The sequence below is a fragment of the Halyomorpha halys genome, unplaced genomic scaffold (genome assembly GCF_000696795.3).
Source record: "Halyomorpha halys isolate HHAL.00 unplaced genomic scaffold, Hhal_1.1 Scaffold577.1, whole genome shotgun sequence".
NCBI classification, from domain to species: domain Eukaryota; kingdom Metazoa; phylum Arthropoda; class Insecta; order Hemiptera; family Pentatomidae; genus Halyomorpha; species Halyomorpha halys.
In genome coordinates, this window is record NW_027113760.1 from 1083889 (window position 1) to 1111753 (window position 27865).

The 27865-nt window shown below is 28.2% G+C and overlaps 1 protein-coding gene across 4 annotated transcripts in view; it reads right to left on the bottom strand.

Annotated features, from left to right (window-relative positions):
• Positions 1-8517: 8517 nt before the first annotated feature.
• LOC106684385 (glutamate receptor 1) overlaps positions 8518-27865 on the bottom strand; it is a 46958-nt gene continuing 27610 nt past the window's right edge. Inside the window, exons 2-9 of one of the 4 annotated variants that reach the window (XR_010844448.1) lie at positions 25212-25603; positions 18841-19039; positions 16778-17022; positions 14419-14524; positions 14199-14336; positions 11995-12063; positions 11260-11330; positions 8518-9880 (exon numbers count right to left, since the gene is read on the bottom strand). Coding sequence is in view for 3 of the 4 variants with exons in the window: in XM_067051087.1 (XP_066907188.1) it covers positions 9785-9880; positions 11995-12063; positions 14199-14336; positions 14419-14524; positions 16778-17022; positions 18841-19039; positions 25212-25603 (1245 nt within the window). In the remaining variant the exon portion in view is untranslated. Of the gene's footprint in view, positions 9881-10430; positions 10755-11259; positions 11331-11994; positions 12064-14198; positions 14337-14418; positions 14525-16777; positions 17023-18840; positions 19040-25211; positions 25604-27865 lie in introns of those variants that run through there. The other 3 variants (XM_067051088.1, XM_067051087.1, XM_067051089.1) reach the window with 3 other exon arrangements.

Genomic DNA, 27865 nt, shown 5'->3' on the forward strand with positions numbered 1-27865 from the left:
CATTAATTTTTTTTTTATTTCAATGATTTTCTTCTTTATTATTATTCCAAAGTGCTAATCTATATTATCCAATTTTTTTTTTCTCTACTAGAGATTTTTATTCTCAATTGGAAATTAACCCATTAGTGCCCAAATTTATTTCTAGTGAAATTTTTGTAATGATTTTATTATTTGCAATTTATGTTAAGAATACTAGATATTTTGAATACCTTTTAATACCTTGACTGCCACTTCACTGAAATACATTCACTGCCTTCAATAAGTGAAGAGATAGTTGTTTTCCTATGACTAAGACATTGGGCATTGGTAAGCTTGTTCTCCCACTTTTAATCCGTCATCAGTCGCTAGGTCAATTTTAACATGGATGGCTGCGTGTGATACTTTTTCTCACATTTCTTGTTTAGAGCTTTTGAATGTATTTTTTAAAATATAAAATTTTGACAAAGATATAAAAAGAATCAAAATACAGATATAGCATATTATAAGAACACAACACTAATCTTAAGAAAAATGCTCAGTCTGAAGAAATCTCTTGTGCACAACTGTGGCAAGTGAAGACTACATGACTGGGACATATTGGTCTTTGACACTGATGGCAATTCTTTTTTTGTTTAGAATGCCAAAATACAACTCTGAAAATTACAAAAAATAGTATTTATTAATACAGCACAGCGATGAAGTGAAAACATGAAAAAACAATTTTTTGTTATTAAGACCACCCTAACATACATTTATAGCATCGAAAAACAATTCATAGTAAATAGTACTTACCTAATGAAGTTCTGGCCTCTTCAAACCCACATGTTCCTAGTTCTGCTAATTTTTTCACTCGAGAAAAAAACATTTTTATGGATTAAAAACCCTTGGCGCACGTGAGAAAAATCCTCACAACTTAAATATTTTTATAGCTGCCTCAGTCGAGATAATGTCTCATGAGAAGGATATATCATCAGAGAAAGAGGGCTGTATGCATACTCAGAGCTGCTAGAGAGGTGGGGGACGAGCTATAGAAGGAAGAGAATGTAAGCTACAGATTCCAGGAAGATGAGAACCACAGTATCCCTTTAGCAGCTTCCAGACCCGAAGAACAATTAACATGAGAGAAATTCTCATGTAGTGACCAATGACGGGTTAATGAATCATTCACAACGACTAAATATCTTGTTTATATGAATTATATTATTTGGAGAATAACATTTTCTGCTTACACATAGTAGGAGAAGAATTAAGGATTGCTAAATGATATATGTTATTGTAGATAACATAGATATATTTTTACAATAAATAAAATTTTTAAAAAAAGACATTATAATAGTTAATTATAAGGTTTACTTTATAATGTCTGCCTAAATTTTACCAGAAAATTTTTGTTGCAGACCAGCAAAATAATAACGTAAGTAAAAATAAAAATAAATTATTTAAAAATAATAAATTAAATAAAAATTAGAAAATTTTGGAAACATGTCGTGCACAGTGTGGAACTTTGCATTTTGAACAAAATGTCATTGATTTTCCTATACAATTTGAATATTAGCATCTTCTTTGTTTACAATATTTTCAATTATATGTCCTTTACCATCTAGTTGTACTTTAATAGCTAGTCATGGTGGTTTACACTTCCCATAAGTTTAATATATTGAGAAACTATGAAAGGCTGTTTAATTATATTCTTTGTGTCTCCTTTGTCACATACAGTTACAGATTCTAATGACTCAATATGTTAGTTGCGAGAGTAATACAAGCATTATTGTTCCACTTGAGAATTACAATTTAATTTTATTTATTTATTTTATTTTATTTTTTTATTGAAATGCTTGAATGGCTGCTGGAACTCCTATGGCAGAAAAGGCCATGACCCAGCGCCGTAGAGGAAAAAAAAGTCTTATCAAACAAAAAATTATGGACACCTTTACCTATTTTAGAAAATTCTTTTTCTAGACTAGACTCAGCATTTATTTCACTACTCTGCTTCAAAGTGACTTATTATTTGATCCATTAACATCTCTGCCACAATATAAATTAAAGTTATAGCAATACACTTCCACACAAAGCCCATTGTTTATAGCCAAATCAAATACCTTACCTCTCAAAAATTGTTTTATTGAATGAAGACCATAGTACCTAACCATCATTTCATCCACTGATTGATGTTCATTCTTGCTAGAAAGGCTGTGGTAACCCAAAAATATAAAATATCCAATAAATTTTTATTTCATCTATTGTGTATTTGAAATTTGGCTTATTTTTCATTTCTTTAGCATATTTTTCTGTTTAAGAGTTGAATAAACCAAAAATGTCCGGATCAAAGAAAATTTCAAATATTGAAATTTAAAAATATTCAGGCCATACAACATATATTCAATATTTTCAAAACTGCAGTATGTTGTATTATGTAAGCTATAAGTGGGGTTTCTTTTAGATCAGGTAGCTAAAGAGTCAGCTTTAGGTTTCTTTTCATCTGAACAATAGTTTTTATTTGTGGGTGTTTTACATTTATTGGAATTTGATACTGATGGTTCAGATTCTTCACACCAATGGTCACGTTCTTCATTGTTTTTAGCCTCAGTTCAAACATACTAGTAGTTTCAATATTTTTACCTGGTATGTCTTCTTCTATTATGTTGACCTCAACTTTTCCATAGACCTACCTAAGAAATGTAAGAAAAAAAAATTATAACAAATGCCACTATTTTAGACCAGCATCCTATTTATAGGAGAGCTACAGCTTTATAAATAAATAAACACAATTCATTGTTTTAATAACTTTTTAAAATATTTTTTATTTTCTCTAAAATAACAAGGCTTTATTGCAAATTTGTTAGTTCTTACTTACTACTCATAGCATTATTATAGAATTATATATGTGTATATATAATATGATTTCTTCAAAACACTGAAAACAGATATTTTAATGAGTTGCGGTATGTAACATAAATTGAACTGTTACTTGACATACACAGGCCTGTCCTGAGGTGAAGGAAGGGATATTGCTTTTGAAGTGAACGTGCAGTAACTTGAACATTGTCTGTCATAAAAAAAATAAGGCACTGGGTGCTGATGGGTTAAGAAGGAAAAATTAGGTCCCTCTAACCCTTTCCGTTTCACATTCAGTGAGCCTAAGGAATATTGTAGAGTATTTGCATAAAAGGTGCAACAGACGCTGATATGCACACAATAGCTGAAAAAGTAAGACCCAAAAAAGATCTGCAATAAAATGGAAATATTGCATTTGCATAAACCTAATAATGTTTTGAGCTTTTTCATGCAGATGACAAGTAAAAGTTAGTATTAGTGCTATATCTAATTTTTCTTTCACTCTATATTTTATATTTGTAAATTGTTATGTTATATTTTATGATTGGACAGTAGTCATAATTTAATTTGACCATATACTTTAGTTGTAATTTAGTTTTAATATATACTGTAGTAGTAATTCATTTTCAATAAATAATTTAGCTTTAATATTTTATATGTAATGTTGTTCTTATAAATAATTAAATGTGTAGTTCAGTTCTAGTTATTTTTTTATTATTTTGGATCTGCAAATAAATAATTAATGTAAATATTTTTTAACATTGTAAATAATTTTAATGATGGCCTAGGGATCAAATAATTTCAATATAATTAAGTTCAAATATATTTAAGTTGAATATATGTTCAAAAAGTTTTACAATTATACATAAATACATTTCTAAAAATATATAACATCAACCCCATGAAACCTGGTACACATTGAGTACTGGCCTCTTGTTTCCTGAAAATTTTTTTTTTTTCAAAAAACACTAAAAATATTGTACATATTAAAATACAAGAATAAATAAATAAAAAAAATTTACCATTGCTTAATAGTTTTGTACTGTAAAGGATTAAGGAGATAATTTAATCATGATTTACAGATTAGAATAATGTGTAGACCAGTGGTTCTTATACTGGGCGCTACGATCATTTGCAGGGGTGCCGCAAGTGAATGATACTTCCACAAAATATTACAAAAAAAAAAGTAAAAATATAAGAGAAAAATTAAAATAACAAATATACTGTACAATCCAGCATTTATTTTGCACTGTTATTTCTCTTTCCCTGAATATTCAATTGCTCTAAGGATAATTTTGTCACAAATTCTTTTTAACCCAAGAAGGGTACTGTGGTATAAGAAATGCCGGCATAGACTACTAAATGAGTTCCATGTTTAGTGAACAGGGAACATTGATAGCTGAAGGTAGATGTAGAAACCTCATGCTATCAACCAAACTTATAAATATTTATTAACAATAATTAAAGAAAAACTGTCATTCAACTAGATGAATGTGTAGCAGCGCTATCTATGAGCAATCAGAAGAACTACTACCTTCAGTGCTTCCTGACAGATTGCTCCTCACAAATTAGATATATTATATGGTATTATTTTTTTTATTTGATTGTAAACAGTTTAATGAAATTTTATAAATTATGTAAATATCATCTTAATTTTAATTATATAAATAAAAAAACAAACAAATGATTGGTTTGTATTCTTATACATTTGTACATTTCTATACAAACCAACTTTAGGTGATACTTTAATATAATGATATTTCTTCTTGCAATGCAACAAGGAAGAACAAATTTCTGTATAAACAGGTTGTTTTTAATAAATATTATCTGGTTTAGGGGGAACAAAATTTTAATGCTCCAAGGTACAACATGGCATGATCATATTGTACCATTGATTGTTTATCAATAAAGTATAATTTTTTTAAATAACTGTTAATTATTCTAATGATAAAAAAAAAACCTATACTACATAGTTGTAAGAATAATATTACTATTTTAAGAAAAGCTTCCTATTGTTATATATTTAAAACTGGTGGGATAAACATATTGCACTTCTATCACTCACCATTCTTGTTGCGTACCCAAGTTTGGAGTAGATTGGTGGGCTTATGTTCAAATAATTGCTATTTTCTCTTTTTGGAAAAAAAAAATCAAAGATAATAAAAGGAGAAACTTTTGAAATTTTTTTTTTTGTGTTGTGTTTAAAATACATATTTAGGATTCTTGAGAAGAAGATAAGAAATTTTACTATTTTCTGGCCAAATATACAATAGTATAACAAAATCGTAAGTATGCACTAGCAATTGGAAGAATGAGTGGTTTTCCTGCCTATTTTTTTCTTTTTTCTCCTTTAGTGATTCATCAAATTTCTTGATATTTTGTATTCATCCATTATTTAATACTACCAACAACAAGAACTGTTTATTTATTTCAAATTAAAAAAATTAAAGTTACTTTTGAAGATTTTTCAAATATTAGTCATTCATACCATATCAAACTATTTCAATGAGGAAAAAACCTATATGATATTAAAAAACATTCAATTGTACATTGATATACTGAGTTTAATCAAAATCTTTCAAGTTGTTTTTGAGAAAATAGAAAAAAAATAATATGAGGAATCAATTCAATATAGTGGTACTTCATGTCAGTCGATTTTATTGAAAAAGTTGTGGTCACATCTCAGACATATACTTGCCTTAAGTATGTGATTTCAGCCTTAAAGGACTTTTGATTTTTGTGCTATGTCAGTCACATACAAGTAGCACTATTATTATTATTTTTCTAACACCATAGTTGATTAAAATACACAAAAAAAAGAAAGAAAAAGTACCCAAAATCCATTATGTATCCTGATTGATGTACCTGGATTATAATTATTTCTGTGTGCAAATGCAAATACTAAAGTATATTTCCAATATTGAGTGGAAATTTACATGGTAGGGCTAGTATATATATTTCTTTTTCATGGATACATTTTTTTTTTATGTAGGCAATGAATCCTGAAAAAGAGAAAAATGAGATTCTTACAACAAATAAACTAAAAAATATTCCCATTTACCATCACCAAGCCATGGAACTATCAGAAATAACTTTGTGAATAGTCTGGTGTCTATGCTATGCTAGATGAAAATTTATTACACTTCTCCTCTTGACTGAAGGTAACAGTCAACCTTCATGTTTCCAAGTTTTCAGGCCATTCATGTTGGAATATCAGAAATCGTGTGATGCATCCATCCTCCAGAAAAATTCATGAATTTCTTTGTACGCGTGTATATTTTGAAATACATTTGTCCATTTGCATTATTCAATTTCAGGATTTGTTTATTAGAAGATATCATTTAATTTATTTATTTATAATTAGTATTAATTTTCTAATAAGTTTTTTAATGTGTATATTATTGATATAAAATACATTTCAGTATATATAACTCTTAATTATTATAACACGATAATTGTTCTGTACACTAGATTGTTCTTCTTAGAAAAAATTATGTCTCAGAATGAAGTTCTGTTTCTATTCTATTTTATAAATTTCTAATTTATAGACTTCATATACAAAGGAATTCATCAGCGAAAATTACTGGAAATAAATACTGCTGAAGGCATAATAAATATTAAAGTGCATAATACATATTAAAATGCAATATGCATCATCTTAGACAAACTGTATAAATTAATTCCAAACTTGTTTGGACTTATGTATTGATGATACCTGCTACTAACAGTTTCTAAAATTCATTTTGGCATCCCTTTCATTGTATGAAAAAGGAATGAAAAGATTAACTCAATGTACAATACAAACTTACTGTTTGCTAATGATTTCATTTTTCAATTAGCCCAAGATAAAGAAGATATAAATTAAATTTAAGGGTTTAGAAAGGTACAGAATACAATAAGAAGTTGAGTCTAAATATAAATTATTATACAAGGAAGATAGTCTGGATGTCAAAAAGCAACTCAAATAGTACAAAACTATTTATTAAGCCCAATAACTTCACCCCAGTTTTAAGGGACTTAGCTACATCTGAGCTAAAAACAGGAAACAAAAACTAAAAATATTGTAAACAGTGCAAGAGTATAAGATAACATGAAATAAAAAATAAACAATTATAGAATGAAAAAAATGATATAAAAATGATAAATGTAAATTAAAGAAAATAGAAATAAGATGTACAAAAATAAGTATAAATAAAAAATGAATACAATAATAAATTTTAGGCACATAAAGAACAAGTGTAGTATTAACAAATGGAATAATAGATATTTGAGAAATGAAAATAAATATAATAGAAACTAAAAGTCAGAAAATAAGCCAAAGAGTGGAGGAATGTGGAGTACGGAGAATGACTGTTACAAAAAAATGGCGTCATATATAAAAGTGAATTAAAACCAAAAAGATATATAAAAAAAAAATGAAGTAATATATAAAAGCAAATTAAAACCAAAAAAAAAAAAATATACATATATATATTTAAATGAAGTCATATATAAAAGTGAATTAAAACCAAAAAGATATATAAAAAAAAAATGAAGTAATATATAAAAGCAAATTAAAACCAAAAAAAAAAAAATATACATATATATATTTAAATGAAGTCATATATAAAAGTGAATTAAAACCAAAAGATTTAAATTTAAAATCATAGTAAACTATGATAAAAAAAGAAAATATAAATAAACAATTAATGATAGTTTACATTAATATATAATTAATAAATTTAAAAAATAAAATTTAACTAATAAAAAAGATGAAATATAATAAAAGATGATAAATGTAGAGATCGTACAATAAAGAAAAGAAAATGTACAAAGTTGAAGAAAGGTCTATACCTTTCTTCAACTTTGTACATGTGTAGGTGTTTTCATTAAAGATTTATACAATAAATGAACATATATTATAATGCAATAAATATTTCAGCCCAAGATTTAAGAAAAGAATAGTGGATTGTAGGGATTTCTGTAAATTTTCAGAGAGAATAAGGATATAAGGTGGGAACTAAGACTGAAAAAGAGGTGGAGTAGGTTGAAAAGAGCTGAAGGAAGGAGGGAGAGACTGGCGTTACAAGATTACTGTAAAAGTAAGAGTTTATGTGTCACATTAGGTGGGAAGTTGCTTATAAGTAATAATTATCTTTTTTATTTTTTTCTTATTTTTAAGTTATTGTATGTTAATAATAACACCAATTTCAATGATCCAAACTTACTCTCAACTTTTTATTTTAAAACTTCTAGCTTTCTGGCCCTAAGGCCATTTTCAAGGAGACAACTTATACAAACATATTAATATCAGTAATTTAATTGTCATTTAATTAATTATCAGTAATTTAATTGTTGTATCTAGTTTTTAGCCCTGATGAAGCTCTTCAAAGTAGGGCGAAACATAAATAATTTTGTACTGTTGAGAGTTGTTTCTAGACTGCACTGAGACTATCTTCTGTGTATTAATTATATTTAGTTAATCATTAACCTTGAAATAAATCATTTTAGCGTATAGTACCTAAGAAGTTCTACAGAGGCTCTAACTATGACTTGTTAAATTTTATATTACAAAGCAAAACATTTTAGTGAGATTAGAATTATGAAGGAAACTTCCTTAATAAATATACACATATTTTTATATAACGTTATTTTTTTTATTTATTTACAAAACATTATAGTTTTTCAACAAAACTGTTAATAATTGTTTAATTATATGGCACATACATATTATGAAAAGTAATTAATATTATTTCAATACAATAAAACATCAACATGTATAAATATTGAGTATACTTAAATTAGCTTAATGACCTGTACAAAGAAGACTTACAATTTAAATTTTCCTATGAACCTGATTTGGTTCTTAAATTCTTATAACATACAAATACGAGATAAATATTCATACATTTATTATTTACATTAAAAACATTTAGAATGATTTTGTTACAAATAGGTAGGTTTCAGTGGCTGTTTTTAATTTACATATCAAAGTATATACAACCTAATATAATGTTTCATCAGAAATCCTTACCTATCTTTTGGGGTATTACAATAGACTTCTTGAAAAAGTGGAGAAAGAAACATTGAACATTGAAACATTCCTACATAAATCAGGTATAAATTTCATCTAACAACTATTATATTAAAAAATATACAGATAGTTTTTTTTTTTTTTTTTTCATTTAGAAATTATTGAATGGAAAGTTTATAATATGTAGAGTTTTTATTTATATTTACATCTGAAATGGTAAAAGGATTGGGTTTATTGTCCTATATGTATGTAATGGGGAGGAAAGCAAATGTTGTTTTATTGATATAACACAAATGATTAATACATTAAGATGTGCTTGAAATTAAATCTTGAGCAGCCGTAATAATGGTTAGCACTTTTCTTCACTGTTCCTATCAGTATAATTTTTTTCCATACTATGATCTCTCGAAGCATAGATATTCTCATTTATATATTTTATCTTAAATTCATCAAATAACTACAGAAATGTAGCAATTAGGAATCCATATTATATTTTAAACAAATTATTTAAATTAATCACAGCAATTAATTTATAATTACATTATAAAACTAAAATTATATGTTTAGAATTATTTAAATCATTGAGAGCAGCAATGATATATAATTTTTTTAAATAGAAATCTATAAAAGAGGTAAACTGAACAATGATCTAGTAATAATTAAAATATAATACCAAAATTATAGACACACCTCTTTTGAAAGAATGCACTTTTACTATTAATACATTAACTCACTTACTAGAAACAAAATTGTGTTCTAAAAATATAAATGTGAAAAAAAAATCTATAAATGATAATAAAAAGTTATATTTTAAACAATAATTACATCTTAATTTTAAATTTATGCCCTAATACTTTGTATTGAGAGATCACATAAAAGAGTGACAAGAGGTAGTATCACACAACTTGATTAGAAGTTTCTTCAGCAAATTTCTGCTGTCTGAGTTGTCGCTGACCATCAGACTTGTGTATGAGTGTTTGAATGGATCTGGTCACTTTCTGGCTGGTTTATTGCATTTCCCGAAGAATAATACTGAAACAGCGTCTCTCTCTTCTGTATGAAAACAAATTATCCTAGTTAACAAAAATCTAAACAATCAAACAACAGAAGTTTGCTATCATGGATTCTTTTCTCTATTTCAAAACCAAACAGAAATGTCGACATAGAGATTTCTAACGTGCATTTTGTTTTTGTTTTTTCCAAAAAAAAATTCTATTTAATAGAGAAAGTTGAAAGATTAAGAGAAATATATAAGAAATACAACTTCTTTACAATTCAATTCATTAAAAAATTAAAGTACAATATAATAAACTCTTTCTCTATCATCATAATTTTAATTTTATAAATATACATCAGAACATCCATGGATGAATAATTTTTTAGTCAAATATATTGTTATAGTACCTTTTTTTTTTTCTTATTACATTTTTAATATTTACCATTAAAACACTATATTTAAAGGTAATGAGAAATGTAAAAAATATATGCAATCATTCATATCTTATTTATTAAAACAAGTTAATTTAGTAAATATTTTATGAATATAATTTATCAATAGATCTATCAAATCATCAGAATTTGATTATTTAAATTTATGCTTGATTATGGTTGATAATTTTGAGATTAACATATAAGAAAAAAACAAATTCAACTCAGTACTATTAATTAATGAAAATTAATGACTTGCCAACTATGCTGAAATTGTTTGTAAGCACATTAATTTAATTATGTGTCTTAAGCAATTCCTAAATTCATTTACTGAAGAGACAGAGAAAGAGTTTCTGATAACATAATGACTAATAATGAAGAAATAATAAGTATACACTTTTTCATTATATATTGACACTCTAGTTATATGTTACAAGACACTCCAATCACTTAACTACTAGAACCATTACTTAATTGTTTCAGCGGTACTATCAAGTATCTAGAAAACAAACAAAATTAAAAAAAAAAAAAAAATACAGCTCCATTAAAGCACAGACTCAATGTAAATTTTTTTTTCATAGAGACAATGCAAATAAAGATATTTTAACTTTAAAACTATTTTAAAGCATGTACAAATAAGCCAAGCCACATGCTCCCACTAGAGCTACAGATGCACGTAAAAGTAGAAAAACATAATGAGGAAATAACAGATGTTTGAAAAAATAAGATAAATAGAAAAGAAGAGAAAATGATTAAGAGATATTTTATTTTATTCTTCTTACTTTTTTTTTTTTTTTTAATGAATATACAAAACAATCACTTTTAATTGGGATAAAAACTTGTTTTTAATGTAATGAGTATCAAAAATTTCAAAATGTATAATTTCCAATGGTCTTATGAGTTAACATGAATATAGACTATGCATATATCATCACTATCCCTTAGTAATTAAGGTGTGGCACTTATGTGATCATGCATCATTGTAGACAGTTAGTTGTACTCACAATTTTTTCAAAGCGTTGGATTTGTATTGAGGACATCTTTGCCATGCAACTTATTAGTCTATCCCGTAGAACTGAACATAAAAGGAATGCAAATGATCCACAAACAAAAAAATAAAATAAACAAATAGTAGGCATATCTACAAATGATTGTTTTGATCATTAAGAAAAGAGAGATACATAGATTATTATAAAATGCAGTCTTCTCATCGAGTTAAAATGAAATAAAAAGAAAACTAATGATTCAATCATACTTGATGTTCACATTATGCTCTAATACCATGCCATCAGAAAATGACACAATTTCAAAAGCAGACTAAAATATAGAATAATCTAACATTCATTAGTTGACAATTCAAGTAATTTAAAGTCATACCATTTTTACAACAATTAAATTCAGAAGTATATAATACATGCAATAATATTAATACTGTTATGAATATTTACAATCATAAATATATGAATTTGTGTTATAATAAATAGAAGCATCAATAAGAAATTTAAAAGGCAGTGTTTCACTTAATGGTTTTATAAATATTTATTGAAACTAAATATATTCATTATTTATAATTGATCTATAATTGAACATGAACACTTTATTTTCTTACTATCACAATATTAATTAACTGAGTTTATTATAATTGAAAATTCAGTTCCTTTAATTTTTTTTTTGTTGAAAAATTAAAATGTGATTGTGTATTCTCTTTCAACAGCATGGCAATTGTGATTAATACTTACTCTAGTATCAAATTCTCTTCCACCAATTGTTAATCTTGCTTTTGCTTTCATAGCATCGGATAATGGAATCTGTAAGTATAAATAACTATTTGAACAGAAGCACCTTTCGGTTATAGGAGAAGATATATCAGAGATTCATTTAGTCACATTAATATACTTATTAATTTCATTTTGTTGTTAGCTTTTATCAGAAAGAAATGTCCAATTATTACTGGTGTAACAACATTTTGTACTTTATATCATTGTTTTTAACCATAGGATCTAGTTACTTCATTACAATCTTTATAATAAAAATGTAACATTATAATTTTCTTCAATAAGATTCACATATGAAGCAGACTGTTAAATTTATATTCAAAAACAGTTCTTCAATACTTATTGGTTCCATAGATAGACAGAATAAAACTCCTCAGTGAAGAGGGTGCAGTAAAACTAATTCCTGACAGATTGAATGCTTAATTAAAGCTTCTAGTTCATGTATTGGAAGTGATAACATCTATACAAAGTGAATACAAGGATCAAAGGAAAGTTTGGCCAGTATTTTAAACAACTTAATGGCCTATTTAATGTAATATGGATCAATAAAGAATTATTGTAGATATAACAAATAATACTTATATTGCATATTACTTAAATCAAATTTAATTTTACCTATTTCAATCAATGAAGAGCTTTCATTTGTAAATAGTGTTAAAAACAAGTAGTAAACAAGTTTTTAACATATAATTCTTTTTTTTTTTTTTTTTTTTTAAATTTGACATTTTCATTTTATTCTCGATATCTGTTTTTCATTTTTTAGCTGTTCCAATTACAAATGGTTAATGTGATAGTAAGTTATATGCTCTATTTCTTGTTTTGTTCATTTCATAACATTAATTCTGTAATTATTTGTAATTTTCCTTAATACATTTCTCATCACTGGGAAAATCAACATTATTGTCATCATTTTTCTTTGGTATTCCGGGATGTTTTTGAATTGGGTTATTGAGGATCTTAGTATAAACTAAACACAATTTTTAACAATGTGTTCTTTAGATTTAATATTTTCGTTATAACAGAAAATAATGTTTTGTATAATTTTAATATCATCAATGCTGGTTTTTAATAAATTTCCAAATGAGAATTAAAAATGGGGTAAACACGTACAATATTAAAAGAGATTATTTCCACAAAAAAAAAAAAAAAGAAAGAAAAACTAAATTCATAGATCTAAAGTTGGAAACAGCAAAGAATATTGTTTCTATGGATCAACTGTTTCATCGAAGGATGAGACTTGGGTTTTCAGATAAATAGTCATTAAGGATAGAAATAATGGGAGGCTGGATAATCAGATAAAATGGGATCCTCTGGATAATTAGAGGATGGATCTCAGATAAAATAGGGAAAGGGTATTAATTCCCTAGCCCATGAATCATATTTTCCTTTCAAAATTTTGTGGACTATGAGGTCACAGGTTGACAGGTAACTACCTGTGCAAATCATGAAATGGAATCATATACTCTAAAATAATTTTTCATTATAAAATTCAAAGTTAGATACAATTTTAAGCTAATAAAATACTAGATTCAGGAAAAATATAAATTAAAAGTTTAAATATAATTAAGTCTATATATGTTAATTAATTTAAATAAATTTAATTTATCCAAATTATGTTTAGTTATAAGTTCAATTAATAGAATGGTACAATAGGAATTTTCTTACTTATTACTAAAAAAATATTTAAAATACCTAGATTACATATGAAAGTTCAGTTTATCATAATTAAACATACTTAATTAGGTTACTACATAAGTCCTTTTATTTAATATAAATATTTATTTATAAATTGTTTTTTATTTGCTATATAATAATTTAAAATAAAATTAGTTTTGGCACTTAAAATTCATGTATATATTAATTTTAGGTGATTTTTTTCCTACTTGATCTTATAACTGAAAAATACAATAATGAAAAAATATCTACTTGTTCATGTCCATTATATGAATAACAAATAATTTATTTATACTATCTAAATATCTTACATATTAGTGTATTAAATAAATATGTAAAATTTTCATCTGTCCTACTCGATTTCACTGTATATACTTCATAAGGTATATACTGTATCAGTCCACTCAATAGTTCAGTTCATGCATAACAGCTTGCTTAGGTTTCAGAAAATCATGTTTATTGATCTCTTTCTCGTATGAAGATGAATAAATTACCTTTGCCCGCGTTGCTTCAGAATGTGATTTGTAACAGAATTCAATAAGTGCAACAGCCATTGCCAAGATTAGGCCTCCGATTAAGATATAAAATATACCAGCAACGTTACTCAATGAAAGCTCATTCCTTGATGTATCCTGGTTAAAAAAAAAAAAAAACAATTTTAACAGAAATACTAAATTAAATCAAATTAAATTTATATATTTATTTATAGTTAACCTTATCTCCATGTTTACATTCTGTTCTATCATACCACCATTTGTTTTTTAGTTTGGCAAGCTCTCCAGTCTCGATCAATGAAAGAACTGCTAAATTTACGACTTCTCTGAAAAAAAAAATTGTATTGTCTATCACAATGTCTAAAAATTCATTTATAGCTTTTTCAAAGCATTTACTTGAAATACTTCAGTTTCTAGGAATCACAAGATGTCTCATACCATTTTTTTGTTTAAATTCTTGTTCTCCTCTTAATACTAATAGTAATTCTATATTCTTTGTTATTAATACAGTGGTTTCCAACCTTTCTGAACCTCTGAAGCTACAATGTCGCCCTATTGTTTACAAAATTGTTGCGTCGCTTCCCCCCCCTTTTTTTATATAAAAATAATTGTTGTGCCTCTCTCATTATTACAATATAAATTCATAAATACTCATCTAATATTATACAAAATAATGTATCGTATTATGTATAAATATACTTTAAAAAATATTTTTTTATTTTGTTATACTAATTTTAAATGTAATTAGAACAAATTTTACACAAATATAAAAATATAGAATAAATAATTAGTACAACATAATAATATTTTAATGTGATGATTGATTGCTTTTTAACTCAAAGATTCTCAAACTGCAGTACCAATGAAGATGTCCCCACTCTTATTTCCTTTTCAACCATTGAACAAGATTGATATTTTTTCTTTAAATCAACTACTGCAGAAAAATCATTTATGCATAAATGAAATGAAATGTCAAAAAGAGTACTGAAATTATGTTTGTTAAAGTAGGAAAATCTTTTCCTCTGTAGTTCACTGTTATATACCTTGTATCAGAGTGAAAGATGTAAATTACCTTTATCAAATAGTGTGATTGGGGCCTAATAAACAACAGAAAGGCCAGAAAAATATGTTTAGGCCTCCCTCATCACCATGCTAACAGGTATAAAAAAGTTGGTACAAAACCTGTACCATTTATCATCTATCATTTGTCCTTTTTATTTCTGAAATTACATTAATATATCTTGTTGCAGTTACAACATTAAAAATTGTAATTATTAATTCTTTCACTTTATATAAAAAAAAAAAATAAGCACTTAGGAATATTATTTTATTTTATTTTCTTATCAGATTTGTTCATTGATATAAATCAGTAATAAAACCTATTTGAAAATGTTGAATCCAGCTTTGGGGATCCATGAGGGACTGTGACAGATAAATTATATAAAGATTACAAAATAATGCTTTGTGAGGAATGGTCAATGCGCCCTGCATTGGAAATGACGATCTTCAAAAATGATATAGTTGAGAAAGAAGTTAAAAAGTTCACCATCACATATAAAGTGTAAGATCATGAGGCCACCCATCCCTTCAACATTATTGTTCAACTAAAAGATTAAAATCATGGAAGCTCTCAAGCTTGTGTGATTAAGTGATATTTTGAGACCAAGTTGTTACAATATTGAAACAATATTATGTTGGTATATTTGTTTTTCTTCATATTTTATGTTAATTAATATTCAGGAACAAAATTGCTAATGAGCTCATATTGAGCTTGATAGTAGATTAAAAAAAGAAAAGAAATTAAGGTCATAAATAAAAATACATGTAAAGAATATATCCTCAATCAAGAATGAAGGGATCACAACTCAAAACGGTTATAGCCAGAAATTTTATTTTTTTGTGAACACCTACCACTGAGGGAAAACCAGTCTAGCATATAAAAAACCAGAAATTTATCAAGAATGTATAAAAAAGGAAGGAAGCTGTTGATTGGGAAAAAATTATTATTAACTTAAAAAATTAAAACATCTAAAGTATTACTTTTTTCTGCCTGAAACATTATTTCAGCCTGAGACCATCTATTGAGAGCTGTTTTGACCTAAAACTAAAAGTTATATCTCATTTTTCCTTATTTATATGGTATCTTACTTTATTATTAAGCAAGATGGTCGTATGTTATTTATAATTGACAGAAAATTACTAAGCAAATAAGACATATCTTGAAATGTCAAGCCTGATAAAATGACAAAGACATCGGCAGTAATTTAGTTTCCTTTGAATTATGGTTTCTGAGATATGTCTTTTAGGCTTAGGACTGTAGTATTGAAATAATAAGCTCTACAAAACATTTAACTGATAGCCTTAAGAATAAGTGTTTATTTACAAGTTTTCAGAGTAGTTAAAATGTAAAGTTTACATTAGATATTTAAAAACCTTATAATTAAACATTACAATACCTTGCAGACATAATGTGTCTGATATATCTATTTATATAGAAAGTAGAATTAAAAATATATGCTTGATCTAATTTATATGAGATGGAGATTTATTTTACATGTAGGTAAGTTTATCTTTAGTACCTGAGGGGAGAACCAAGTGGTGTAGCTACACCAAAACCTTTCGAGTCCAGATTTCTGCCTACTTTCATAGTGTCACAAGGCTCACGTTCATTGATGTAATCATTCTTTGGTGATTCAATAAGCAGAGCATATTTTCCTTTTGATTGTCGAACACGGCGAATCCCTTCATCATAGGTGCGGACAAAAACATGTGATCTTGAGCTCATGAACTCCCACATCTTGCTATAAAGAGTGATCTGAGATTTCTGTAAAAAAAAACCATTTAATTAGGGGTTACTTGGTGAATAAATTAACTACATTCAACAAATGAGGGAAAAAAGTCTACAGTAATACTTGATAAATCATTGTTTACATTTTTTGAATTTTAAGAAATATTATAATCAGTTGGCCAAGCTCCAGGAAGTATGAATAGTAGTAGTGATATTAAAGATCTTCTCAATGAATAATATCATTAATATTTGTGTAAGAATATTACATGACACAAAGAAACACACATAAATGCTTTTTAACATTTTGCTAAATAAAAATTTTATTTAAAATTAATCTCTTAAATTATGTGTTAAGTTTCCAACCATAATTGAAGGGCTCAGTGCAAGAATATGATGAACCACATGATAATAACTTTTCAGTTGTTAAGTTCATAAACTAAATTATGCAAAATTCAAGAACATAGTTGTTAGATTTTCATAAACTTATTGTGTATCTATTTCTTTAAGACCTTTCTTTTCTTCTAAGAAGCTTCCCTTTTAATTCATGTCTTCTAACATATTTGATTCTGGCATTTTTTGTTTATTGCAATTCATTGTTAAACAATTAAGATCTATTTTACACATATTTAAATGTGAAAATGTCAGCAACTAATGCATGTAATGCTCATACTAGCTGGTACTATTGCAGATGTTTTTCAGGAGAGGAGTAAGATTTAAGAAGAAGTATTACTAAAATACATTAGTATTACTAAAAATACATAAGTATTACTTAAAATAAAAAAGTAATACACCAGTATTATTCAAAATGCATAATCAGTACTCAAAATCATACCTTATATTATTGGGTATGAATAACATAATTTTTAAAGATTTTGGTTTAGGGAAAAGAAAAGAAATACATCTCCAGAATCTCCCCTCGTGAATACACACGTGGCCTATCCACAATTCATTCTCATCATATGTCATATTGCTCAATCCTAGGGCTACTCATTGATCTACCAGTTGCTCTTAGTATGCATTTTGTATCTTTTCATCCTTTTTCTTCATACCTTCATTATGATTGATTCCTAGATGTCAGGATGGCATGCAGCCAGGATTTATTTAAGTATTTATCAAAATAGGATTCTTAGGAAAAAAATCGATAGCAGCAACAGTCAGGGATAATCCATAACTTCAAAAAGTGAGTACCTCTGGCGAGCCTGAAATTAAATCATAAGGAACAAATCATTGACCTTTTAATCCTGTATTTCGAAGATGTCGTAGTAATTGATGATTTTTAATAGTAGTGTCTGTAGGGCATGATGTCTATTGAGCAGTGGTTCCCAACCGGTGGTCCGCAGACCTTAGGTGAGCTATGAGAGTCTTGGGATAGGCTGTGGGGATATATATTATTGTGATGATTATTGTCAGAACTTTTTTTATTAATTATCTGTCCTAATGTTTAACTATCAGCTGAAAGATTTAAATAGGCACATGCGCAATAAAAGTGACACAAAATGCACCAAAATTGCAAATATTTTCCGAGGGGGTTCTGCAAGTTGGGATGGGTGTGTGCTTGGCAGACTTCTATGAAAATAATGTTACACTGTAACAGTACGTTTCTATATGATAAACTCGACTCCAGCTGATGGACCTGCTCTCATTCTTGGGAAAATGTGGTCAAATTGAAGGATCTTTATAACTTATGACTAAATAATTTTAAGAGTATGGATCAGCCATCTCTTAGCACCTTGGAAAATCATCTTTAAGGGTTGCTGGCTCCGTAGAAAATGTAACTCTGGAGTATGTAGTGTATTTTGGGCACTGTTTTGGTGTTGATGTACAGTGTACAGTTCATTCACATAAATTACTTACTCTGAAGAAGTCCCAGGTGGAGCCATGATATAATGTACCATATTGTACTTCAGATTGTGATGCAAGATCTTCTGGTGAGTTTATGGGGGCAACCATTCGTTCAACTGTTAAGAAGGCAGCCAAGTTGGCTGTGTAAGATGATATCAAGATCAAAGTAAAGAACCACCAAACGCTTCCTACAATCCGTCCTGATATTGACCTAGAACAAAATTTAAATTAATCAATTTTACACAAACTAACAAAAAAATAATAAAGTATTTATTTATATATATTTTTTTCTTTTAGATAAGAGAGCATGGTATTAATAAGTGAGGCTTTCGATTTTGACACAATCTAACAATTTGTTGTTTCCTCAAAAAAGAAGTAATTTAAAATTCTGTAAAACTATTTATTTTTCCAACTGATTACAATTCAATTTTAATATTTTGAGTTGATCTGATTGAAACATTGAGCTGAAAATATGTATACACTTAAAACAAGCTCTCTCGGAACTGAATTATGGTTGAATAATAAAAAATCATTATGAAATATTGTAGATTAATAAAACTAGTACTTTGATTGCAGATTGTGAAATACTATTATGTATAAAATAAAGAAAAATATACCAACCTATTAAAAACTTATTCTTGAAATAGATTCCGCTGTATTAAAAACATTTATTGGATTTATAAATTTTAACATATAAGCAATAATCTAAAATATATGTTTTCACTTTCTTGAGACTGGTTTTATTACTTAAATAAAATTATTTGTATCCAAGTTAAGTCTTGAAACCCTATTTATTATTTCTTTAAATGTCCAACCTTTAGGCTAACCTGGTCATCCTCAAGGATAATCTTAAATTTACACCTCACATCCAACAATTTAAAATTGTTCTGCAGGTTATTCAGCCCAGGTTATTAATTTGAGTAAAATTATTTGTCATATTTTACAAACTATTTTGTCACTTTTCGATTAAATTTTTAAACTTTGAATTATGTATTACAAGTATAAGTTGGATTCCGATAAAATGTTAAATCGTCGATTGGGGATATTATTGTTTATTGCATGCTATTCTATCTATAGAAAAATAATTACTGCTATCAAATATAATTTCATTATCCCTTAAATTAAAAAGAACAGCAACGGAAATACGTGCAAATATCTAATGAAATTTGTTATTAAAATACCTAAAAATGGGTAGGTGAGTATCAACTAATGTATTAAGTTTTTTTTAAAATCCTATCTAAAAATGACAGATATTCATTCGATGATATAAAATCAAATACAAGATCAAAATTGTTTGTCAATAATCGACGAATCTATAAATTTAAACTAATTTTAGGATTTATACTTATTTTAAAGAACCATTTAACCAAAATTCTTTCCTTTTTTTTTTTTATTAAAAGTTTTACAGTTTTTGAAAAAGAATATTCAAGTTCAAATGATTGATCATTATATTTATTAAATAGTTAAAAAAACACGGTCTACGGGTCAAGGTTTCTGAAAATATATTTTTTTGTTTAAATCAGGATGGACTCAAACGTGGAATTTCAATTCGTTTTTTAAGTAACATATTAATATTCTTGTTTTTCAAACTATCGGCTACTCAGTTTGTTCTTTTTTCCTAAAATGAATCTTAGATTATTGTTTAAATAAAATTAATTGTATCAATGTTAAGTCTCAGAACATCCTTTACTATTTCTTTAGATGGTCATAACCTAACTCTCCTTGAAAGCTAAAGTGAATTAAAAAAAGACCCCACTTACGAAGGAAAGCTTTGCGTTAAGGTTAATAGGAATGTCCACCATTGTAATCTAAACTGAAACAGAAGGCAGCCAACGATGGCTCGTACTCTTCCCGTACTCCTTTGCTACGCCCCTGGTCCATCATAAGCATTTTTCCATCATATACAAGTTACTATCGTGACAATATGAATAGTTTTATTTAATTATGGGTTTTGCTAATTGTGAATAATAAATCTATACAATAGTCATTTAGATAAGACGCAAACGAGCTATTTTTTTTTTTTATTCATAGTTTTGACCCTACATATCTTGAAACGTGAGGCTACAATTTTTTATTTGTTGGTTGATACTGCCTATTGTAAATAATAAACCAGTATACAAATCGATGTTTTAATTATTTTTTCTTTATATGTTTATATTTTTAATTTTTTTTATATTAAAATTAATTAATCTTTAATGTTAAAGCATCCCAAAGAAGACAAAATCTCGTTAACAGGTAAAAATGAAGTGGTCCAATACTGTTGATTTTTTCGGGTGGGGTGGAGAAGGAAAGAGAGGAAGTGTCCCCGTTTGACTCGGAAAAAATCGGTCACATTTATGTATTGAGTGAGTAAGAATTACTGAAATGGGTAGAGGCAGAGAATGTTTTTTATTGTTGTACAACGTTATGCTGTTAAACGTTAAATAGGTGCCATAAAAGGAATGAGACCCAGTAGTATTTTAGGTGTTTCTACGAGATATTAACAGCAAACTTATTTCAGAAACTTTTAATAAGTAGAAAAGTTGCTTTAAGCGCAGCTATGGGGTTAAGGGGCAGTTATTCATCTGGCCATAGAACTTATAATTTGATTGTTAAGCAGAAAAGTTGGTAGCGTGTAAAGCTGAACCTTAGCTGGTTCTTTAAACTTCCACGGAATGGAAAACAGTTGCTTAATCTTTATTTACTATAATGTGAAATAGCGCTTTCCGAGAAACTTTTCTTATTAATAATATGATTTGATAAGATCTTCGCGACTTAACCGTACTTATTTATTGTTTAATAGCCAGTTTCATGTGAAATATTAATAATTTATATACAGAGCACTTTATTAGATATAAATTAACTTAAAAGCTTCCCCTGGGTTAACGGACGATCTGATCAAAAATTGCTAAAGGAAAAAAGTTCTCAGTTTTGCTTCTATATTTTCATGACCAATATTCTCGCCATAAGTGTCAGTTCCTAAGGTAAGTCTACCCTTGCGTGGAGAGGGTTTGTTTTTCAATTTTTGGACACTTTTTCACTCGATTTAAATAATATTTTGAACGAAGTCTCGTTTTAATAAATGTATATATCTAGAATATTACAGCAACGTTTTCCATAAAATCGTTTAATTCAAATAATAAATCATTGTGTGATACTTTGTAGTTATGTACATTATCAGTTTATTATTGAACGATTTTTTCGAATTTTTTTCTGAGCCAATATTGTAACCCCCGCCTTCAGCGGAACCAGCCCAACCCCTTATATTGCCATATGGCAAAGGAAGGACACCAGTTACGTTTATATATACTTTGTTATATATTATTATTATTTATAATAAAGGAGGAAAAAAAAAATATCGTTTCACCGGATGGGCCACTTAACATTATCGATTTTACAATTTTCTCAAAAGCGGCTCTAAATAACAATCTATTTGTCAATGTAGTCACTTTTCCAATGCTTCCCGATTTAAATATTTTTCTAAACTAAGTCTCCTCTTTTCGCATTAATATTTTTTGGTATCTAGAATATTACATCAAGTTTTCCGATAAAATCATTTGACCGGATGAGCCAGTTTATATTATCAATTTTACAGTCAACTCAGAAGTGGCTATAAATATTTTGATAGTGTTCCTTAGTATCACCAAGGATTCATCATCATCAAAATAATCTGAGAGTGCTAAATAAAATTAATAATCCCTCATTGTCAAATAATAAATAACGTAAAATATAAAAAATTAAAGCATTTGATATAATTAACTATATGGAGAAATAAATGTTTTCGTATTTCTATGGTTGTTCAGGCAATAGTCAGATTTTACTTTCTTTTACATATAAATGAAATACATAGGAAGTATTTCCGTTCTTTGCGAAAAAGAAATAACTGTTTTGAAACGTACAAAGATTAGTTTTATCTAAGGTGTAAGTAAATTAAGGTGGTAAATAAATGCTTTGTGATGTGCGTTTCAGTTATTTAACTCTGACATGTACGGCGGAAGCGAGGGGAAATCCTGGGGTTTTGCAGATAACACCTACAATATTCTCCTACTTACCTAATATTCATTACTCCCAAGAGACTTACTACCTCAGGAGTTGATCCTTAAGGTGGTGAATCCTGTATGTCTATGCAAGCATAGTTTTGCGGTCTGTTGCAAATACGGTCAATATGAACAAGGTACCTTCTATACAAGTTAAATTGGTATTCGAAGTACTTGTTGGTCAGCATTAAGACGATACACTCGGCTTTACCCATAGTCGGAGAAAAAACTATCTCACAAAACATAATACTCTACCTTTTTATTATTATTAGATTAACCGAAGTTAATGTTACTACTGTAAAATGAAAAAAAAAAAAATCAGTGAATTCATACAATAGATTTCCCTTTCTTTATGATGGAAAAATAATTTCATAAATTACTTTTTTTCCTTTTTCATTTGTAAATATAATGCTCCTACAACTTTAGCCATAGTTTTAATAGAAAGAAGATAAAAAAAATACTTAAACATTTTGTATCATAATATTTCAACTTATGAAGCCTATAAAAAATAATACCGACTTCAGGAATGGAAAATTTTAAAATTGAGTAAGTACATATTTTATAGATGTTTAAATACGTTTTGCGGGATCTTTTCTAACTTTTTAACGACTATAAATAAAAGTATTAAAAATACGTTGTTATTTGCAAATTCCTAGGATTTCACCGTGCGTCAGCCAGACGTATCTCTTCAAACTTAAATAGCAATAGGAGTTTATAAGCATAAACTTACACATTTTTAAATTACATCATTTGGTTAACCATAAGCACCATTTGAAATGTTAATGTTGGACTCTGTAAATTTATTTGGGATACAAAGTAGGTTAACCCCTTTTTACAATAATCTTGGATTAAACAACAGAGGGTCCACTACATTTTATTGAATATTACAATAAATGGTTATTTTATCTGATTATAACCAAACTAAATAAAGCTAAAATAATTTTCAACAGTCTTCAATGTCTTTTAGTTTCTGTGATACGGAGGGGAACAGGCACCGTGGAGTGATGGATGGAGTTCAGCTTTGCCTCTCGTATGGGCTTGAAGATTTCAGTTCGGAATTTTCCAAGTTTTTAACATTGAAGCGCACGGAGTGTACGAGTCGCCACATTACAGGCTTATAATTTATTAATAAAATAATCTTTTCCTTTTATCAAATCCTTGGTAGAAACATCAATGAAAATCAAGTTCGTGAACTGTATCAGATAAGATTCGTTGAAAGACTCGAATTATTCCTTTAGCGAAACCGAAATCGATGATGGCCTCGGTCCAATGATTCAGGAAGAGGAAGGACAGTGGCGGCGTCTAGCCGCAGTCGCAATCCCAACTTTAACGAGTGCCTCTCTCTTAACGAGGAGGACTCAGTCTTGCCGACTGAAGGTACGGCAAACACAAAGGAAATAGTTCATTCTGCTGCCTTTAAGGAGAAGAACGGTCCGCTGGTTCCTTTGTATCGCTCAGTACAGCTTAAATCAGGCCTTTCTTCGTCCAGTTATTCCAGATTCACAATGAAAAGAAAACAAAAAAAAACTAAGAGTATTGAATTAACAAAAGCTCCATACTTCTGTAAATTTTGAGCCTACAAGGAAAACTTTGAATGCTTTGTTTTGAAAAATGTTTACGTCACAGATACTATTGACATCTCTTCTGTAAATTTAGGAAGAGATTTGTGAAATTTTAATGGTCGTATTTGAAACTCGTTCATAAATAATTTTTTTTTTCAGATTTTCGTATTAAGTTTAGTAAATTGTAAATGGATATCAAAAATAATTACGCAAAATTCCAAGTATATTACATCATAATTTTTGAATCCATTCTTCATTTTTATATACCCTTGGGAAATTTACGTAGGATTTTTCCTATAGTATCTATTCAACTATACTAAATATTCCACCACTCGTGATATATTCATACACTTCGTTTTAATTTTCACTATTCCAGTGAGTGAAATGCCCACATCGTAGTGTAAAAAATAAACGTATTTGCATAAATCTTTGATATCCCTTCGTACACTTTTAGCCTCTCTTTCTGAGATTAGTATTATTTTATGTATAATATTATTTTCTCACGCTCTCCTGTCATATAACAATTCTGCAATATATTATGGATTATTATTATTTTTTAATTTATAGTTATTCTTAAATTAAACTACTACGCTTTTGGGTAGACTCAAAATATTTTAATCTCGAACAATGTATTTGGATATGACTTATTTTTTCTTTGAAATTCTGGTTATCTACTTATCAATTTATAATTTTTTAAACATTAATGCAATCGACTCTTACATGTTCCTTGATTTCTAAACAGCATGGGTTTCTCTTCGGTTTAAAAATCATATTACGCTTTTCTAATTGATTGCCTGACACTTACCTAGGGGAAATGTCGCAGCCCTGTTGCATGAACGCCCCTAAAGCGAACCAAAGGCTGTTGAGAACCGAGAAGTCGTTGGCTAAAACATTAGAAGAAGAAGACGTTGCATGAAGACTGTGATGATGAGGATCATCATAGGACAGGAGCCTCCACTCATAGGGAGAGAATCTAGACACGATGAAGAGCACGATGGAGACACCAATATAGGAGAATATGACGCAGACCCAGATCTCTTTGGACAGAGGGTTGAGGAAGCTGAACACTCCGGGCTTCTGCTTCACCGGCTTCTTGATCATGATGCTGATCCCGAGGTACATGAAAGGTTTGCTGAAGTCTATCACTCGCTCTCTCTCGGACGTGATTGTCATCGAAGCTATTGCCATGTCTGCCTCCTGCCAACAGAAACATTAGAAAATTAAATAACCAGTAATTTTTTTTTGAAATAATTTATTTATTGTTATTTACAACTGTATACATATATACACATCAAGTAAATTTGCTGTAAGTGATATTATTACATGATAAAAACATGTGGAGAATCTACCATTGATAGAACACCAAAAATATTTCTAAAGGAGAAGATCTCGAGGCCATCTTCTTTTCAGACGCCTAGAAGGATTGTTAGGTAGTAAAGGAGAAGCCAGATTAGAAACGAGTTGGTTTAGGTGGTTGGGAAGTTTATCATGGAAGGATTGGTATCTGGTTCTGGCCAAATCAGCAACATATGGGACATTGAGATCCTGATGAATGATTTGATTTGTGACAACGTATGGAGCATTAAGGATTTTACGAAGTTTTGGACTATTAGGATTGGATTCTAGAGGAATTCGATGGTTTAGTGGAGCCCCATAGCTCAACTCCGTACGTCCAGGTAACCTGTAATTTAATGTAAAATAAATACTTTTTCATTTATCAATTATTTCGAATGAGTGATATAAGTTGCCTGGGTTTGTGCCTACCATTAAGTAAATAAGGGAAGGAGGAAGAGGAGAAGACCGAGGTCGCTCAGGCAGGAAGAAGTAAAGTGGACCTAGCACTCCTGGCTGTAGAGACTAGCAAATAGAGGAAGGTATCCAAGGACAGGGAAGAGTGGAGGAGAGGCGAGGATCCTTCATGGGCTAATTTAGCGATTGTAAAGTTACTTTTAGAAAAAGTTCTCAAAACAATATTTCAGAAATATTAAAATAATGGGTTAGTTGTGGACCGTGGATATTAATTATATGTGGAACAAATGGTTTTGGGTGCGATTAATGAACAAGACGAACAAGTAGACCTTATTTTATTTATTACGTATACATCTTCCTTTTCACTTTTTTCTTAACTTTAATTTTAAAAAAAAATTAAATTTTACAAATGTTTACTTTCTGGATTTTCATATGTATATTATTTTCATTTTCTTTCCCGTTTCATAATTATAATATTACTATATTCTTGAAGTGATTTTATCTTCTTATAAAACTTACTCTGTATATTTTTTTTCAATACTATTTTTGTACCAAAAATTATCTGTAACCTTCTTATTCTGTATTTCGTTTTATTGATTATAGTTCTAATTTTGTTCTTAGCCCTGATGAACACCTGGAATTCTGACCAGTTTGTTCTAATAAAATAAGTTAATCTTATTTTATTTATCTTTTCCTCATAAAATATTAAAAAATAGCTTCCAAGAAGTAAGTTTTTTTATTGATATAATTCTTGATAGAATTTTCATTTCACAAAATAAGTGAAAAGCTTTATCTGTATCACTCATAAATAAAGAAAGAACCTTGGGTTTCGTTGCGAAATGAATAAAAAAATTGCATATAGCTTAAAATATACACATACAAAAAAAAAAAGGTGGAAGGTTTTTTTATTGCAGATGTTGGGTTTCAGTTAAAATTTATTGCTTATTCATAAGAGTAAAAGTCAATATGTTATTATGTTTAAGGAAGATTCAGATTTATACCAGTACTAAGTTCTTTTTTTATTATTACTCGCTATTTGTGCGCTTTCTATAAAAACCTTAGATTTTTAGAATGTTTTAAAATTTTAGGTGTATAATTTTTATATATCGAAGACATATATGGTTTGATTCTACTAGAAAACTTGTGACAAATATAATGCAATTGTAATACATTCAAAAAATATATTTCCGGGAATACAGCTGATCTTGTGGAGAAAGATAATAACCATCAAGGATAACTTTATTTTAATGTGCTCAAAACATTTCAGGGTGATTGAAGTTAAGACGTTAAGGTGGGACGTTTCTTACCTTGTCATAGGAAAAAAATTCAGTTTACTCAACCAAAAACCTTATTCTTTCAAATGTGAGCAATTTTTTCTTTAACTTATTTATAGAATATATAGTAAAATAAAGTATCGCCATCGTGCAAAATTTCGAATTCGATAGAAATACACGTTTTGAGGTCCCAATAGTCCATAAGATGAGACAGAAATGTTTATTGTAAAATCAACAGACCGAAGATGCCATACGATTATCATCGATTTTTCACATTTTTTCAATGTCATAATAAAACAAGTCTAACGATTTGGTTTAAACTCGGAATTTCTATGTACAATTAAATTGTCTTTATATCAGATAGGTCTTATTTTCACTGAAATAGTCTGATATGGTTCAAATGACGAGTTTTTTTTTTTTTTTTTTTTTTTTTATT